The 18,982-nt window shown below is 38.6% G+C and overlaps 1 protein-coding gene across 1 annotated transcript; it reads left to right on the top strand.

Annotated features, from left to right (window-relative positions):
• Positions 1–360: 360 nt before the first annotated feature.
• Positions 361–1,296, top strand: LOC114026418 (olfactory receptor 10J4-like). Its single transcript, XM_027840111.1, has one exon. The coding sequence runs from the start codon at positions 361–363 to the stop codon at positions 1,294–1,296; it is 936 nt and encodes a 311-aa protein (XP_027695912.1).
• Positions 1,297–18,982: the final 17,686 nt, after the last annotated feature.

Below are 18,982 nucleotides of genomic sequence, written 5' to 3'. Positions count from 1 at the left end.
TCCATTTTCTCAATTGTGAAGTGAGGGTTTAGAGTAGATGATGTCTAAGGTCCCTCACAGCTCTAATTATGTGATCCTGTGAGCCTTCTCCAATCCATCATGGAGGTCCTAGGAACCACTGTGTACATGTCCTAAAGGAGAAGACAGAGATAGTCAATGCCCATAATAAGACCCTTGGCCAATGATCAGACAATAATGGCTCTTAGAGAAAGGGTATCATGTAATAAATCTGAACATATCTCATTCTGTTGAGTCAGGTCCCCTGCCCAATGACGGCCATCTTAAAAGCACGTTACTTCATGATCAGACCCTCATTTCTCTCCACTTCCCATCCTCCTTTTCACCCACAGGATTTCCTCAATGCCAAGGGCAAACTTCACCACTATAAGTGAGTTTACCCTAGAGGGTTTCTCTAGCTTTGGATGGAAGCACCGGCTCATCCTCTTTGTGATTTTCCTCATCCTATACCTACTGACCTTGGCCAGCAATGCTCTCATCTTGACACTCATCTCTCTCAATCGACAACTTCATACACCCATGTACTTCTTCTTGAGTGTGTTATCTATCTCAGAGACCTGCTATACTGTGGCTATCATACCACGCATGCTGACTGGACTCTTGCACCCATACCAACCTATTACCATCCCAGGTTGTTCCACACAGCTCTTCTTCTATCTTACCTTTGGTGTCAACAACTGCTTCCTTCTCACAGCCATGGGCTATGACCGCTATGTGGCCATCTGTCACCCCCTAAGGTACCCAGTCATCATGGGAAAGACAACATGTGCTCAGCTAGCTTGTGGGTCATGGAGCATGGGCCTTGGCACAGCCATCATTCAGGTGCCATCTGTGTTCAGCCTGCCTTTCTGTGATGTTAGCATCATTTCCCATTTCTTCTGTGATATCCGCCCACTGCTAAAACTTGCCTGTGCAGACACAACTATTAAAGAGCTTGTCACCTTGCTCATCAGTTTGGGTGTTATTGTTCTGCCTATGGTCCTGGTCTTCATCTCCTATGTCCTCATTTTTTCCACCATCCTCAAGATTGCCTCTGCTGAGGGGCGACAGAAGGCTTTTGCTACCTGTGCCTCTCACCTCACTGTGGTCATCGTCCACTATGGCTGTACTTCCTTTGTTTATCTCAAGCCCAAATCCCACAATTCTCTGGAAGATAGACTTATCTCGGTGACTTACACTGTCATCACACCCTTGCTGAACCCTGTTGTGTATAGCCTGAGGAATAAGGAGATAAAAGATGCCTTATGCAGAGCCCTAGGCTGGAAACCCATCTCTTAGGAGTTCATTGCAAGTGAGCGTAAGATTGTAGGCCAGCTGAATTCTTCTTTTCATCATGTGAAGGATTAGCAATGGACTTTTCTCTAACTACTATAGAATGTCTGGTGTGCTTATACACAAAAGGTGAAACACACTGCTTCTCACCTTTCCTAAAGATGAGTGACATTACCTAGCATCACTGTGCCTGAGATACCTCTGAAAGGTTTACCATTCAAATGTAGTATTTAGTGAAAAGAATGCTAGATTTAAAATGAGACAGGGGTTCAAATCTGGATCAAATCTTTATTAGCTTTGTGACCACATGTTGTTGTTGTTCAGTTATGTCAGACTCTTCATGATCTGGTAAACCACAGCACTCTAATACTGTCCATGGTGTTTTCTTGGGAAAGATATTGGAGTGGTTTGCCATTTTCTTCTCCAATAGATTAAAGCAAATAGAGGTTAAGTAACTTCTCCAGAGTCACGTTGTGTCTAAGGCTGGATTTGAACTCAGGTCTTCGTGACTCAAGGCCTAAAGCTCTATCCACTGAGCCACCTAGCTGCCTCTTGTGACCATGTACGGGTCACTTAATCTGAGCTTTAGTTTCCTCATCTGTATAATGGGGAATACTACTTGTACTATCTACCTCATTGGGTTGCTATGAGGAAAACACTTTCAAGAACTTAGAGTGCTATACAAAGGTGAATTACTGCAGTTACTGTTGCTTATGCTGCTTCTACTTCTATTACTACTACTACTACTATTACCACTACTATCATGACCACCACTACCATTGCTGCTACTACTACTACTGTTCAATTCATATTTCTGTCATTCATTCAACAACTGTCTAGCCTCCACCCTGGAATATTTCCCTTTCTGAAGTGGGTTCCCCTCTGTCAGGGTGTTTGTTTACAGGAAGATAATACCAATAAAGAGGAGGCCTAGAATCCAAACTTTAATTCTATTGGTAGCTTCATTTCTGACATGATGTATTTCCTGATTTCCACAACTACCACCCCTGCCCTTATCCCCAATGACTAGTGATTCTCCTCCCCATAAAAATGACCTATTGATTGGTTATATATTTTTATACTTATATGTATATATACTGTCTCCTCCAGTTGAATGTAAGCTTTTTGAGCAGGAACTATTTTAGTTTTGTCTTTGGAACTCTTAGCACAATAACTGGCACATAGTAAGTGTTTAATAAATATCTGTTGATTGACATTAGAAAACCTCGCACCATCCCAAGGATATCTTCTTACTGCCTAGAGAGTAGTTTAGCCAGCAGAGCTTTTAGGTCAAAGAAAAGGAAAGACTTTTAAATGCAAAAGAGATGACCTTTCAGAAGAGGACTATGCAGTTAAGTCTCTGCTATCCCAGAATAAAAGGCTCTTACACAGTTGTTGAAGTAACTAGTGACAAGATCCTTTTCTGGTTGCTATGACCCTAGGTCTCTAGAAGCTCTGCTTCTGCCATTTCACAATACATCACTCAAACTATGGACTATCTATACTTATCCACACTTACCCGCTAGCAGGCTTCAGCATAACCTTGCCATCATGACAGTCACTTGTGACTATCTACATTCCCTATCTATCCCTAACTGACCAAAAACCCTAAGATTGTCTGATCTGAGAAGAAATATTATATTGGTGGCACTAGGAGTGACATCCTCATCACAGCTTCAGTCCACCACTAGTCTTAGAGAAAACTTCAAAGACAATATAGGGAAAAAAGTAAGTTTGTTCTCCCTTCTATGTGTACCTGTGGTGATGTATTGTTGGCACCTTCCCAGATGTGATTTATCTGGGGTTTTTTAACTTGGGGTCTGTGAACTTGTTTTGTTTTTAAATATTTTGCTGATTGTATTTTATTACTTTTATTTTCAAGTATAACAAGTATTTTATCAATCTGTCCCTCCCAGTACTCCCCAGAGAACTGGGGTGTTTTTTTTGGCTTTTTGGTGAGGCAATCAGTGTTAAGTAACTTGCCCAAGGTCACACAGGTAGTGTTAAGTGTCTGAGGCTAGATTTGAACTCAGGTCCCCCTGACTCCAAGGCTGGAGCTCTATCTACTGTGCCACCTAGCTGCCCCTGCAAATTATTTTTTTTTAAATCTAAAGAATAAATTCCTCAATACATATCCACTTAGTTAAACAAAAGAAATGAATACCATCCATTTCCTTTGTAATCCTTTGTATCTTATTTTATGCATTTAAAAACATTTATTTTGAGAAAAGATCCATAGGCTTTGCCAGATTACCAAAAGATTCCATCTCACAAACACACACACACACACACACACACATACATACATACATACATATGCACACATGTACAGGTCAAGAACCTCTGGTTTAGAAGAACAGGTTAATGTGATGTCAGATATTCCTAAAACTTCAAAACATGTTTATCTTCAGTGCTAAAGAAGATGAAGTAGGCGCTTCAACAATTTCTTTATTGCCTTGCAACCTTCTTTTTCCCCAGAAACTTTCTTTTCTTTGCCTCCTCCTCCATCTACCCATTAGCTGTCCAATGTCTTCTGCTTTCTCTCTCCAGATACCCCATCCCTACTTAGCTCAATTTTACATTCTCTAGTCTATTTCTTACTCTGAATTTTCTTCCCATCATGCCTTCCACAACCTTTTCTGGAGTACTGACAAATTTCCCTTCATTCTTTTTTCATATTTTTTTCCATCTTTTTATTCCCAGAAACCTGACTTTCTCCAGAAGATAACTACCTTCTTGGCCATTCTCTCCAGCACTGATTTCTCCTACTCTCACATCTCCTGACATATTGGGCCAGGAAAGGCAATTACCATAATCCTTGCTCCCCACTCTCACTTTTAGACTCGACCTTTACCACCATGACTCAGCAACCTTCTCCCCATGAGGTTCACTCCATTTATCTGTATCATCTAGTCTAAATCTATGTTGCAGTGACAGGGCGCTGTCTTTCCTTTCTTGAAGAGCTCATAGTCTCTCTTTAACCTAACATATGAAGTGGGGCATCAATATATATGCAGGTGTTCCCTCAAACAACCTCCTCAAATTTACCTCCTTAAGTTTGCCAATTTCCTTAAATTCTATTACCTACATGTTCAGTCAACCATTGCTACCCAGAGGGATAGTTATTGTTTGATCTCTATATCTCCAATAATTGCCACCTCCATAATTCTAAACTCTGAAAGTTCTCTCTCTGATCATTCATTTCTGTTTTTTCATCTGTTCCCTTTGCTTCACTCTCTTTTTGTTTATCTATTATTTATTTATTTTTGACATTCGTTTAAAAGAAGTGAATTCCAAATTTTCTCCTTCCCTCCAGTCCCTTTCCCATCCATTGAGAAAGCAAATAATAAGATATCAATAGTATGTGTGAAATCATGCAAAACATATTTCCATATTATCCATGTTACAAAAAAGCAAGAAAAATAGAGAAAGTTTATATATGTATATATATATATATTATATATATATGAATATATACATCACACGTACATGGAAAAATACATACATGCATGCATACATACATACACTCCAATTTGTACTCAGAATTCTCTCTCTCTCTCTCTCTCTCTCTCTGGAGGTGGATAGCACTTTTTCATCATGAATCCTTTAGAATTTTCTTGGATCATTGTCTTGATCAGAACAGCCAAGTCTTTCACAGTTGATCATCATTACAATATTGCTGTTAATGTGTACAATGATTTCCTGGTTCTGCTCTCTTCACTTCTTTGCCAGTTTATATAGGTCTTCCCAGGTTGTTCTGAAACCATCCCCCCCAACACTTTTATATCACAATAATATTCCATCACAAGCATATGCCACAGATTGTTTAGTGATTCCCCAATTGATGGACATCCCCTCAGTTTTCAATTCTTTGCCACCACAAAAAGAGCTGGTATAAATATTTTTGCACATATGGTCCTTTTCCTTTTTCTCTGATCTTTTTGGAAAGAGACCTAGTAATGGTATTGTTGAGTCAAAGGGTATGTACAGTTTTACAGCCATTTGGGAATAGTTCTGAGTGGTTGGACTAGTTCATAATTTTACCAACAATGCACTAGTGTGCATATTTTTCTACATCCCCTCCAGCACATATCATTTTCCTTTTCTGTCATGTTAGCCAATTTGATAGGTGTGAGATGGTATGTCAGAGTTGTTTTAATTTGCATTTTTCTAATCAGTAGAAGTGGACATTGAAATGATCCATTCCAGAATTTTTTTTCAGGAGATGATCAGTAGATACTTTCCGTTTCTATTTTACCCTCTGGTTCTAGGATATCATGGAAGCTTTTCTTTACAATTTCTTGAAATATGATGTCTAGGCTGTTTTTTATCATGCCTCTCAGGTAATCCAATAATTCTTAAATTATCTTTTCTCAATCTATTTTCCAGGCCAGTTTTTTTTCCCAAAAGATATTTGACGGTTTTTCTTATTTTTATTGTTTTTACTATGTTTTATTGTTTTTTTGATGTCTCATGAAGCCATTAGCTTTTCTTTTTTCCAGTTCTTTTTTTAAATTATTTTCTTCAGCAAATTTTTGTGCCTCATTTTCCATTTGGTCAATTCTGTAACACCTTAAGGTGTTATTGTCTTCACTCTTTTATGCCTCTTTTATTAAGCTGCTAATTCTCTTTTTTTTGTAATTTTCTTGCATGGTTCTTATTTCTTTTCTCAATTTTTCCTCTATCACTCATATGTCTCTTTTTTGAAAACTCTTCCAGGAATTCTTGTTGGGCTTGGATTCAGTTTGCATTTGTTTTGAGGCTTTGCTTGTAGTTTTTTCACACTGTTATCTTCTTCTGAGTTTGTCTTGGTTGTCCCTGCCACCATAATTGCTTTATGGTCAAGATCTCTTTTTGATGTTTGCTCATTTTTCCAGCCTGTTTCTTGATTTTGAACTTTAGGATGAAGTTGGACTCTGCTCACCTGGAGGTGGGGATACACTGTTCCAGGCTTCAGATTTTTTCATGCTGCTGTTTTCAGAGGTAGTTCTGAGAATCTGCAAGTCTTCTGTACTTCCAAGGTGGTGTGATCTGGGGAGAGGTGTGATCACTGCTCTCCTGGTCTGTGCTCTGCTCTTTACCCTGGAAGGCCCCCTGTTTCCCTGCAGGCACAAGTCCTAGAGCTCTCTTGGCCCTGGAACTGTGACCAGGGCCCCTGATCTCCTGCAGCTGAAGCACTCATGCTCCTCTCTGCCTTGGAGCTACAACCTAGAACTGCATACGGGCAATGCAACAGGGTTCTGTACCCAATGCCAGCTCAGGGTTCCCCATAATCTCTTTCTAACAGGTTTCCAGGTCTCCTACTGTCTCTGGCTTGAGAGATCTAAATACTGCTACTACCACTGTTGCAGCAGCCTCCAAGGATCATTACTGGTGCTGCTACCACTTTCTCCACACTAGCCCCTATCCTGGAGTCACAGATATTTTCTGCTGACCTCCTAAGTTGTCTTGGGCAGGAAAAATGTCTCATCTCTATCTTCTGTTTGTTCTTCCACTTCAGAATTCCTTCTGAGGAGTGATTTTAAAATTGATTTGGGGGGATATTCAGAAAGTTTGTCTGGGTTGCTGCCTCTACTCTGCCATCTTGGCTCCACTCTTTCTCCATCACTCTTAAACCTAATCTTCATCTTCGCTGTGACCTATAGTTCCTCCTTCACTATCTTCCCAGCTCATCATTCCTGCTGTAGTTCTACTTTCTTTTCTTTGCAGTCTTGACTTCATAATTATCCAGATGAATTTATATTCTGTGCTTTACTTTTGATTTCTTTTCTTCCTTGTCCTATTGCTGTTAATATCCTTCAGTTGCACAACCCTGGATTACCCTCACCATTTCTATTCAGATGATTCCCAGGTCTATATATCCAGCTCTACTATCTCTCCTGAGCTCCAATCTCACATTACCAACTGCCTTTCGACATCTTGATTTGGAAGTCTCAGAGGCTTCTCAAACTCAACATGTTTAAAACAGCTTTTTTTTCCCTCAAACCCTCCCCTTCTTCTGAACTTTCTCGTTATTGTTAGGATATCTCCATTTTTCCATTCATCTGGGCCCTCAGCCTCACTCTAATTCACCCCACATATCCAAACTATTGCCCAATCTTGTCATTTTTACTTTCACAACTTCTCTTACACCCATCCATCAACCTAATTCAGATCTATCACCTATGTTGTCAAATTCAAATCCAAATAGAAAACAGACTCATGCAAGCCTCATATTGACTTGGAAAACCACAAATTAACACTATCTATGTTGTATTAAATTTTCATGTTGTTAAACATTTCCCAACTATATTTTAATCTGGCTCAGATCACACTCTAGAACTTCATTGTGTGGCCTGCCAGCTGCAAGTTGGACACTTCTGGCTTAGACTATTGCTATAGTCTTCTATCTGGCTTCCTTGACTCAAATCTCTCCCCACCCTAATCAATCTTCCATTCAGCTGCCAATGTTGTTTTTCTCAAGTATAGTTCTGACCATTTCATCCCTTGCTCAGTAAACTCTAGTGGCCCACATATTACCTTCAGGATCAAACATAAGCTCTTCTATGTGTCATTAAAAATTCTTCATACCTTGGTACCATCCTACCTTTCTAGTCTTCTTATACTTTACTCCCCTCCACACGCTCTGTTCTAGAGTCATGTTGGTTTACTTGCAGCTCATCAAACACAATATTCCATCTTCTGTTTTCATGCCTTGATGCCAGATGTCCCCCATACCTGGAATGCTCTTTCTCCCTCACTTCTATCTCTTAGTTTCCTTAGCTTCTTACAAGACTAAGCTCAAATGCCACCTTTCAGGAGGCCTGTACTAGTCCCTGTAGCTACTAGAGCATTTATATCTGGGGTTACCTTCTATTTACTCTCTGTATATCTTGTACACATGTAGTTATTTATACAGCTTCTGATTCATTAAAATGTGAGATCTTCACATTACCTAGCATAAAGTAAGAACTTTATAAATGCTTGTTGACTGACTAAATAGAAGATTTCTCTTTGTAATTTCTTTGATCTTATTACAGAAGTTCAAAAGTCATCAGAACAACAGAGATCAAGATGGCACAAAGCAAAGTAAAGTTTCTGATATGCTGAATAAATTGTGAAATGTGAAATGGAAAGAACTTGACAGATCATTTAGTCCAACCATCTCATTTTACAGAGAGGAAAATTGAGGTCTGGATTGGTTGAGTGACTTGTCCACTAATTAGTTGTAGAGCCTGGACTAAAACTCAGGTCTCCTGACTCCTAGTCCAATGCTGTATCCACTATGCCACAGACATTTATTCAAAAATCTTTACCCCCAAAATATTTATTAGGCATATACTATATGGCATACACTTTCTGGTTCTAGGTACAAAGGGATATAATCCTTTTCCTTAAGGAGGAAAAGGGCATAAAAGAGGTACAAAGTTTTGGAGGATTCTGAAGCAAATATTTAATGACCAAGAAATTCAAGGAATTGAAGAAGTGAAGCAAGGTAGTTGTTCTAAGGGCTTAACAAATACTCAGGGAGCTAGGAGATCATAGGAACCAAGCAAGAAGTCCCAGCAGAAGTAACAGCTTGACCTGTCAAAGTTGTCCTTTACAATAGCCCTGAGACTTTTCCACTTTGCTTTCTGTCTCCCTTAAACATCTGAAAAATAATGCAGGAGAAAACAGGCACAGCTGTGAAACAAAGCTACTGAGGGTGGGGGGAGAATTTACAATCACTTTTTAAAAATTTTGAGACATGGGTTCCAGTAGAGCCATAAATAGGGAGGGGTGACTCATCTTTGCCCCAGGGTGCCAAATTTAGAGGGTGCTGACAGCATTTGCAGTCCTGCAGAAACATAGATACAACAAAGCTTAGCACTTAGTTAGCAAGAATAATTAGCTAAAATAGGAAGCTACCAGATGGCACTTCCTCCCTCCCAAACTGTACTGAGCTCCTACCCATCCTGGCCCTACCCTCAACTACTCCTCCCCTCTATCTGTTTTGTAGTAGCCTTCTGTGTCCAGGCCTCTGCTGTTCCCTCCCACCACACACTCCAGAGCCAAATTGACCTTGACGGTTATGTAGGCTACAGTAGGGTTACAGTTGATTTTTGGGGACATTTCATGACATGGTGCTTGCCATAGGCACTATTCCTTCAATTTGCCCTGTGGGCATAAATGGCTTGTTGTACTAGTTATTATGTACACATAAATGGCCTTTGTGCACTAATTTTGACACAGGATTTAGAGGTGGAAGGAAATTTAGAAGTTATTTGGTCTTCTCTCAAATGCCTGCAATTTTACTGAAGGTGAAACTAAGTCTAAAAGAGGTGAAATAACTTGTGGTTCTCTGAAGAAACATCATTACTACCCCTCCTCACCACAACCCTTGCCAAGCATTTTCTTCTCCAAGTTGACTTTTCTATGTCATGGTCTCTAATCCTTTCATGGTCCTGGTGAAGCTTTTGATGAAATACTCCAAACTGTCATTGTCCTTCCTAAAATATAGGACCCAGAAATAAATGTGATATTCTCTATGTGTTCTGGCCAGAACACAGCAGAGCAGAACTATGACCTCCCTCATTCTGGAGACTCAGATGGATCTCTGATGTCACTGATTTGGATATTCCCTCTAGCAATGCAGACATAATCCATCCATGTCTGCCCATTCTTGTATGATTCTAGTCCATGTCTTCTCATAAGTTTTCCACAACAGTTCTACTAAATATACTGAAGGCCTTCCTTACTTTCTTTTTTTTCTCTTTTTTTAATCTTTCTTTTTTTATTTTTTTTTGTTTTCAACATTTACTTCCACATGATTTTGAGTTCCAAATTTTCACCCCATCTCACCCCCCCACCCGAAGATGGCATGCATTCTGAATACCCCTTCCTCTAGTCTGCCTTCCCTTCTATCTCTATCCCCCCTTTTCTTATCCCCTTCCCCTTCAATTTTCCTGTAGGGCAGGATAGATTTCTGTACCCCATTTCCTGTATTTCTTATTTCCCAGTTGCATGTGAAAACATTTTTTTTAAACATGTGTTTTTAAAACTTTGGGTTCCAAATTTTCTCCCTTCCTCCTTCCCCATCCACCATCATTGATAAGGCAAGCAACTAAATGTAGGTTATATATGTGCAGTTATGCAAAATGCTTCCATAGTAGACATGCTGTGAAAAACTAACTCTACTTCCCTTAATCCTATCCCTCCCATTTATTCTATTCTTTCTTTTGACCCTGTCCCTCCTCAGAAGTATTTGCTTCTGATTACCACCTTTCAAAATCTGCCCTCCTCTCTATCATCCCCCTACCCGCTTGTCCTTTCCCCCCTATTTTCCTGTAGGGTATGACAGATTTCCATACCCAATTGAGTGTGTATGTTTTCCCTCCTTAAGTCAAATCCTATGAGAATAAAATTCACTCATTCTCTCTCACCTTCCCCTGTTTCCCCTCCACTGTAAGAGCCTTTTCTTTTCTGTTTTTTTTTTGTGAGATAATTTACCCCATTCTACCTTTCCCTTTCTCCTCCCAGTATAATCCTCTCTCACCCCTTAATTTTATTCTCCAGATATGATCCCTGCATCTTCAACTCACCCTGTGCCCTCTATCTATCTATCTATCAATATCTATACATACATACATATAATTTTTTCCCCTCCAACTACCCTAATACTGACAAAGGTCTCATGAGTTACAAATATCATCTTTCCCTGCAGGAATGTAAACAGTTCAACCTTAATAAGCATGTTATGATTTTCTCTTTCATATTTATCTCTTCATGTTCCACTTGAGTCTTAATTTTCTATTCAGCTCTGGTCTTTTCATCAAGAATGCTTGAAAGTCCTCTATTTCACTTAATGACCATTTTTCCCCTGCAGCGTTATACTCAGTTTTGCTGGGTAGGTGATTCTTGGTTGCAATCCTATCTCCTTTGCTCTCTGGAATATCATACTCCATGCCCTGCGGTCCCTTAATGTAGAAGAAGCTAAATCTTGTGTTATCCTGATTGTGTTTCCACAATATTTGAATTGTTTCTTTCTGGCTGCTTGTAATATTTTCTTCTTGACCTGGGAATTCTGGAATTTGGCTACAATATTCCTAGGAGTTTTCCTTTGGGGATCTCTTTCAGGAGGTGATTGGTGGATTCTTTCAATTTCTATTTTTCCCTCTGGTTCTAAAATATCAGGGCAGTTTTCCTTGATAATTTCTTGAAAGATGATGTCTAGGCTCTTTTTTTGATAGTGGCTTCCAGATGGTCCAATAATTTTTACATTCTCTCTCCTGGATCTATTTTCCAGGTTAGTTGTTTTTCCAATGAGACATTTCACATTGTTTTCTATTTTTTCATTCTTTTGGATTTGTTTTACAGTGTCTTGGTTTCTCATAAAGTCATTAGCTTCCAATTGTTCTATTCTAATTTTTAAGGAAGTATTTTCTTCAGTAATCTTTTGGACTTCCTTTTCCATTTGTCCAATTTTACTTTTTAGGGCATTCTTCTCCTCATTGGCTTTTTGGACCTCTTTTGCCATTTGGGTTAGGCTATTTTTTAAGGTGTTATTTTCTTCAGTATTTTTTTTGGGTCTCCTTTAGCAAGCTGTTGACTTATTTTTCATGATTTTCTTGCGTCATTCTCAGTTATTCCTCTACTTCTCTTACTTGCTTCTCAAAATCTCTTTTGAGCTCTTCCAAGGCCTGGGACTGATTCATATTTTTCTTGGAGTCTTTGGATGTAGGAGCTTTGACTTTGTTGTCTTCTTCTGGTTGTATATTTTGATCTTCTTTGTCACCAAAGTAAGATAATATAGTCTGACTCTTTTTGCGCTGCTTACTCATGATCCCAGCCAATTATTTGAGTTTTAAACTGTTTGTTAAGGTAAAAGTCTGCCTCCAATGTGGAGAATATACTGTCCCAAGCTTCGGGGGTTTGTATAGCTGTTTTCAGAGATGCTTCTGGGGACCTGAAAATTTTCAGTTCTTCCAAGGTGGTATGATAAGGGGCGAGGTGTTTCCTCTCCACCGCCACAACAAGCTCCAGCACACTAGCACTCCTCCTTGCCCCAGGACCACCCCTTAGAACTGTGACCCAGATCCAAGCACAGGTAAAGCAAGAGATTCCTGCAATCCCCCTCTGATCAGTCACTGGTTTCTCCCTCAGTCTGTGGGCCGGAAGATCAGGAAACAGCCGCGGCCCAGGGCTGCACTCGAGACTTGTGGCTGAGACCTAATTCCTTTCTCACCGCAGTCACAGACTTTTCCCATTGACCTTTCAAGTTGTCTTTGGTGTTCATGGGTTGAGAAGTCTGGAAACTGCCACAGCTGCCTGCAATTCAGTCCTCTCCTTCCTTACTTTCTTCTGGCATAATGAGGATACTAGTTGAATACCTGGACTATTCAACTATCATCTCTTACCCTTACCCTGAGAACAACCTATCTTTTCTCTCTATCATAAAATTTCCTGGTGACATCTTTTACTCTTCAAATTCTTTTTCATTGCTTATATGTTGCAACTTGTTCAAACTTGCCCCACATCTTTCCATTGTCCTCTGTTAGAGATTTTTTTAATAAAACTGTTGTATATTATGCCACTCTGTTATATAGCAACACTAATAGAATATTGATATTAAAAAGATGGGCTTTTGTTCCCACCAGGAACTTAACATTATTAAAAGAGTTTTACAGTTTCCTGAAGGCAATCCAATGTGCTCTCCAACTCCTGTTCCATTCTGGTCCCAGGTCATTGTTCTATCTGTCCCATGTGTGCATAATGATGGACAAGTTCTATAGGTTGTCTTTCCTCTCAAATATATGTATATTTGTAATCTTCACAATTGCCATTCTTTACTCATTTGGCCTTCCTTTGTGGACATTTAGGCCAAACTCATTTGAATGATTATTGATCTCTTTCAAAATGTTTTTTCAATATTCTACAGTTTAATATAGCCAGTACAGTGTAATTTGTAAACAATAACATCTAGAGGACCTCACCATCCCTCAGGAATCCATCTTCAATTTGGATTCATATTAGACATCCTCCATAACAATGGTGAACATTTTTGTAATATCGCCCTGTTTTATAATTCTTCTAGGGGTTAAGATCAGTAGGTCTTTGAACAGGATTATATATACTGTATCATTCAAGGAATCATAATGGAAACTTTTCTCACTGTAGTCTAGGATGATTTTAGCTCTTTTGGCTGAAGTACCACACCGTTGACTCATATTGAGGTCAAAGTTGACTCAAATCCCCAGATCTTGTTCATGTAAAGTGTTGTCTATCTGCATGTCCCTTGTGAAGCTGATTCTTTGAACCCCAATATAGAACTTCACATTTATCCCTGTTAATGTTTGTCTTATTCAATTTGACCTATCATTCTAGCACATGATATTTTTGGATTCTAACTATAATTCAATGTGTTAGTTATCCTTCCCAGTGCTGAGTCATCTGCAAACATGATAAGCTTGTCTTCTACTGCCTTTATCTCTAAATCAGTGACTAAAATGTTGAATAGTGTAGGACCAAGGACAGATCCTGAGGGCATACTACTAAAGACATCTTTTCAGGCCAATGGTAATTCATTAATGACTACTTTTAGAGTCTAATAATTAACAAGTTTTGAATCCACCAAAATTTACTATCATCTAACACATTTCTATCTATTTTGTCTACAAAGACAGCATGAGGCACCATCAAATGCTTTGCTGAAATTTAGGCACAGTATGTTTAAAAACTTCATCTCATTTATGAGTCTAACAACCCCGTCAAAAATTTTCTGTTCTTAATGAAACATACTAGTTTTGTGATTACTGCTTCTTTTTTCTGAATGTTCATAAAAAATACATAATAATCAATTCTAAAATTCTGCCAGAGATAGAACTCAAATTCACTGGACTACATTTTACCTAAGTTCACCCACTTGTTATTGTTGTTGTTTTGTTGCTGTTGTTGCTGTTCATTCATTTCTATTATGTCCAACTCTTTGTGACTTCATCTGGCAAAGATACTAGAGTGGTTTGCCATTTCCTTCTCTAGTTTATTTTATAGATGAGGAACCAAGGCAAACAGATTAAGTGATTTTCCCAGGGTAACATAACTAGCAATTTCTGAGGCCAGATCTGAACACAGGAAGATGAGTTTTTGTGACTCCATGCTTGGCACTCTATCCATTCTGCCATGAATGCCTTCAGCTATTTGAAGTCCCACCCTATTCCCCAACTCCTAAGAGTTCACAAAAAGAAGAAAACCTTTTATTATACTGCTTACTTTAGCATGTTGTTGTTGGGATTATATTCAATATGCCATGACAAACTTTCAAAAACTACTACACATGAACCAGGACAAAGCAGTCCTGTATCTGTAAACCAGTGTTATTTCACATAAATATATGTATATGTATATATATATGTATATATATGTATATGTATATATATATGTATATATACCTAGATACACATACATATGCATATGTATATACATACACATATGCACATATATTCTTACATATAAGTATCTGTGTACATACATATTATATGTGCATATGTATACAGGTGTGTGTGTATATATATGTATATATATATACATATATATATATTTCCTTTTAACAAGATCTCATTTTAGAGCAAGCACTCTTAACCTGTTGTTCATAGAGATTTCAAGGGCATCTGCAAACTTGGCATGAGGAAAAAAGTGTATCTTTATCCTCACTAATGTCTAAGTTAAATTTAGCATTTCTTTCAACTATTAATGTAGGCAACAAACCTTATTCTGAGAAGGGGTCTTTGGTTTCAACAGAGTGCCATGACATAAAAAATTGAAAACACCATTTTAAGAGTTATAGCCTATGCTTGAATGAATGAATGTGGTGTTTCCAGGTTAAGCTGAAGTGCCACTTCCTTTGGTTCCCCTAGCTGTGAGTGCCTTCTTCCACAAGGTTACTCTGTTTCTACTTTTTGGGTTTTTGTCTCCAATGCTTGGCATAGTGTCTGGTAGAAAGCAGGTAGTTAATAAATGCTTGCTGATTTGTGTTTTATATATACCTATATGTATGTACATTGTCCTCCATTAGACTGTAAGCTTCTCTTTGCATCCCCACCACCTTAAGGAGGTATTTCATGGTTCTTTTTTATTTTTTGATTGATTAATATGAAAGCACCAATGAATGGAAAGAGCACTAGATTGGAAGTCAGAGTTCCATAGTTCAAATCTTGCTTGACACTAACTAGCTACATGATTGCTAGCAAATAACCTCCCTCCTTCATTTTTTTTATTTGCAAAATGGGATTTAAGAAAATATATCTAAGGGACTCTCCTACTCTGAATCCTCTGATCCATGAGTCTTATGAAGTGCTATGGGATCACCCAAAATGGAGAGACAGACATGAATAGAGAGATAGACATGCAGTAGGTGAGTAAAAAAATCAGTAAAAAAAAAATCAGGGATTGAGCAGCTGAGGACATAAGGAACCAAATCAATTTCTGAATGTACATCCAGAGTATCCCATTGTGCCTAAGAGGATGGGCCAATGCCAAACCAGGTAAAGAGTTTAATGTTTAGACCTGAGCCTTCAACACCAAGCATGCTAGCACCACTGGACCTATGACAGAGGCTGTTTCCCAGTGTATAAATGAAAAATTTCACCTAGAGATGAGAATGTCCACTCAGCCCTTCAGCAGGGCTATCCCAGAACTCCAGGCTGAACATGGAATCCCTATGTTGGCAAGAAACCCTTAGCAGGAGATGTTCTAGCTGTTGAGGCACCTGCAGCTACTGAATGGTGTCATTTAACTACTTGGGAACACTCTACAGAAGATGAGAAAAACTTTAAGATCATCTTCATCTAACCTCCATGCTGTTATGGAAACCAAGATTAGTCTATGATAACTACAAAGAAATCTGTGCAGGGCTGGATCTCATTCTAATACTGGATCTCATTCCTTATCTGGAAAAAGGTGATTCAAAGAATGATGATTGAGATGTTTCTGGCCAACTTCCTTTTACTAATGAAGTAAGAAATTGTAGGAGTAAGGTTTTTTTTTAATAAAACAGAAGAATCAATAGTTGAAGCAAATTATAGACCAATTAGGGGATTGCATCTGGAACATATACGCCATGTTGGCAATGAAGAACTGATTTTTTTAAAAAATCAATGCTCTAAGACTAGCATAACTATTTTTTTCCTTGGTCCTTAATTCTTTTTTAAAGCAGTAATTAATTTGCATTCATTCCAATGTTATAAATATTCATTTAAATTATTTGGTTTGGAATCTTGGATCTACATTAAATATTTACAGTTTGGAAAACTATGTAAACCTTACATCGACTATGATCATTTTGTTAATAGCTGTTTGCATTTTCACAAGTTTTACAGGATTCAACAGTTAAGTAAAAAAATGAACTCAACTTTATATTAATCAAAAAGCATTTATTAAGAATCTGCTATGTGCTAGGCACTGGGAATACATATGCAAGGAATAAAATAGTCCTCAATCATAAGGAACTTACATTCTAACAGAGAAGATAAGGGCATTTATAAGTACATGCAGAATAAAGATAAAGATAATAAATACAGAGTTAAATATAAGATTGTCTTAGAAGAGGAGCACTAGCAATTGGGGAGATCAGGAAAAGTTTCATATACAAGGTTATTCTTGAGCTTGGAGCCACAGGTGAGAGTTGGTTGAATCTCGCCTGTGACTCTAGAAAGATTTAACATGCACAATGGCCATACCCCAGTAAAACCATCTCGGCAGATGGTCCAAATCAGGTTAAGGGTAACCGACAAGCCAGTGAGGTGGGGAGATATCTACCCCAAACATGTGAAGATTTAACCTAGTGGAATGGGTGGATGAGAATAAATTTGTTCCAATGGTCATGAAGGCAGTGGAAGCAGGCAATGTGGAGCACTTAGAGCTTAGTCAAACATCCAAGATGCCAAGGTCATTCACTGCATCCCAGGCCAATGCCAGTTGTCTTTACCAGTCCTGCCACTGGATTTTGATGACTCAGAGAGTGAGGCTCACAACTGTGTGCAACTCTGCCTCACTTAAATCCAATTCAAACACAAGCCAAGACATCACCTGTGATTTCATTGGTCCTCTGAAAATGAAGGACAAACAACAACAACATACTTGAGCTATTCTTGAAGGAAGACAGGGATTCTCTGAAGCACGCATAGTGTCATTCCAGACTTGGAGTATAACCTTTGCAAAGGAATAGAGACAAGAGATAACATGTCACCTTTGAGAAAGAGAGATTGGCCTGATTAATTGAATTGGAGAGTGTGAACAATTAATCAATCAATAAGCATTTATTAAGTGTCTGCTATGTGCCAGGCACTGTGCTAAGCAATGGGGATACAAAAAGAGATAAAAGACAGTTCCTCCCCTTAAGAAACTTACAATCTAATGGGAGAGACAACACAAGAATATCTATCTATATCTATATATGTATACATATATACATATATGTGTGTGTGTGTGTGTGTGTGTGTGTGTGTGTGTGTGTGTATATATATATATATATCCAGGATAAATAGAAAATAATAGATAGAAGACACTAGAATTCAGAGGGATTGGGGAAGGCATCCTACAGAAGGTGGGATTCTAGTTGGGACTTAAATGAAGCCAGAGAGGTCGGTAGTTCAAGTAGAAGAGGGAGAGCATTCCAGAATGAGAAACAGCCAGAAAAATATCCTGAAAGTTAGTATGTCTTGTTTATGTCTTATGTCATTGGATCAAAGAATATGCCTTTGGGAGTAAGGTATAAGAAAAGTGGAAAAGTACAAGGGGACTAGATTATGTAGGGTTTTGAATGCCAAACAGAGCATTTTGTTATTGCTTCTGGAGGCAATAGGAAGCCACTGGAGTTTATCAAATAAAGGAATGACATGATCAGACTCACACTTTCAGAAAGTCATTTGAGTGGCTCAATGGAGGATTGATTGGAGTAGGGAGAGGCTTGAGGCAGATAAACCCACCAAAAAGTTATTACAATATTCTAGGCACAAGGTAATGAAGGCCTATGCTAATGGTGGCAGTGTCAGAGAAGAAAAGAGGGTAGGCATATTAAAGAGATGTTGCAAAGGCAAAAGTGATAGACCTTAGCAACAAATTAGACATGAGGAATGACAGATAGTGATCCAGAATGGCTCCTGGGTTGGGAGCCTGAGAGATTAGGATGATGTTGTCCTCTACAATAATAAGGAAAGTAGGAAAAAGGAAGGGTTTAGAAGGAAAGACAATGAGTTCTGTTTTGGACATATTGAGTTTGAGATGTCTACTGGATATCCAATTCAGATGTCTGAAAGGAAGTTGGAGATGTGAGGTTGAAGGTCAGCAGAGAGATTGGAACAGAATAGGTAGATCTGAGAATCATCCACATAGAGATGTAAGTAATATACGATGAAGATGGAAAGATAGGTTGGGGCAAGGTTGTGAAAGATTTTAAAAACCAAACAGAGAAGTTTACATACTGTCCTAGAGTAAATAGAAAACCACTGGAGTTTATTGAGCAAAGGAGTGACATGATCAGATCTGCCTTTAAGGAAAATTCCTTTGGTAGAGTGGCTAGATACTTGAGGTAAAGCTACTAACTAGTAGGCCACTATAATAATCTAGGTGAGAAGTGATGAGGTGGCTGCATGGGTGGAGAGAACAGGGGCAGATTCAAAAGTAGAAGTGCCAAGATTTGGCAGCTGAATGGATAGATATGTGGGGGTGAGTGAGAAAG

The sequence above is a fragment of the Vombatus ursinus genome, unplaced genomic scaffold, assembly GCF_900497805.2.
Source record: "Vombatus ursinus unplaced genomic scaffold, bare-nosed wombat genome assembly UNPS02014838.1, whole genome shotgun sequence".
Lineage (NCBI taxonomy): Eukaryota > Metazoa > Chordata > Mammalia > Diprotodontia > Vombatidae > Vombatus > Vombatus ursinus.
The sequence above is the reverse complement of the archived record's forward strand: the minus strand, read 5'-3'. Positions and strand labels throughout refer to the sequence as shown.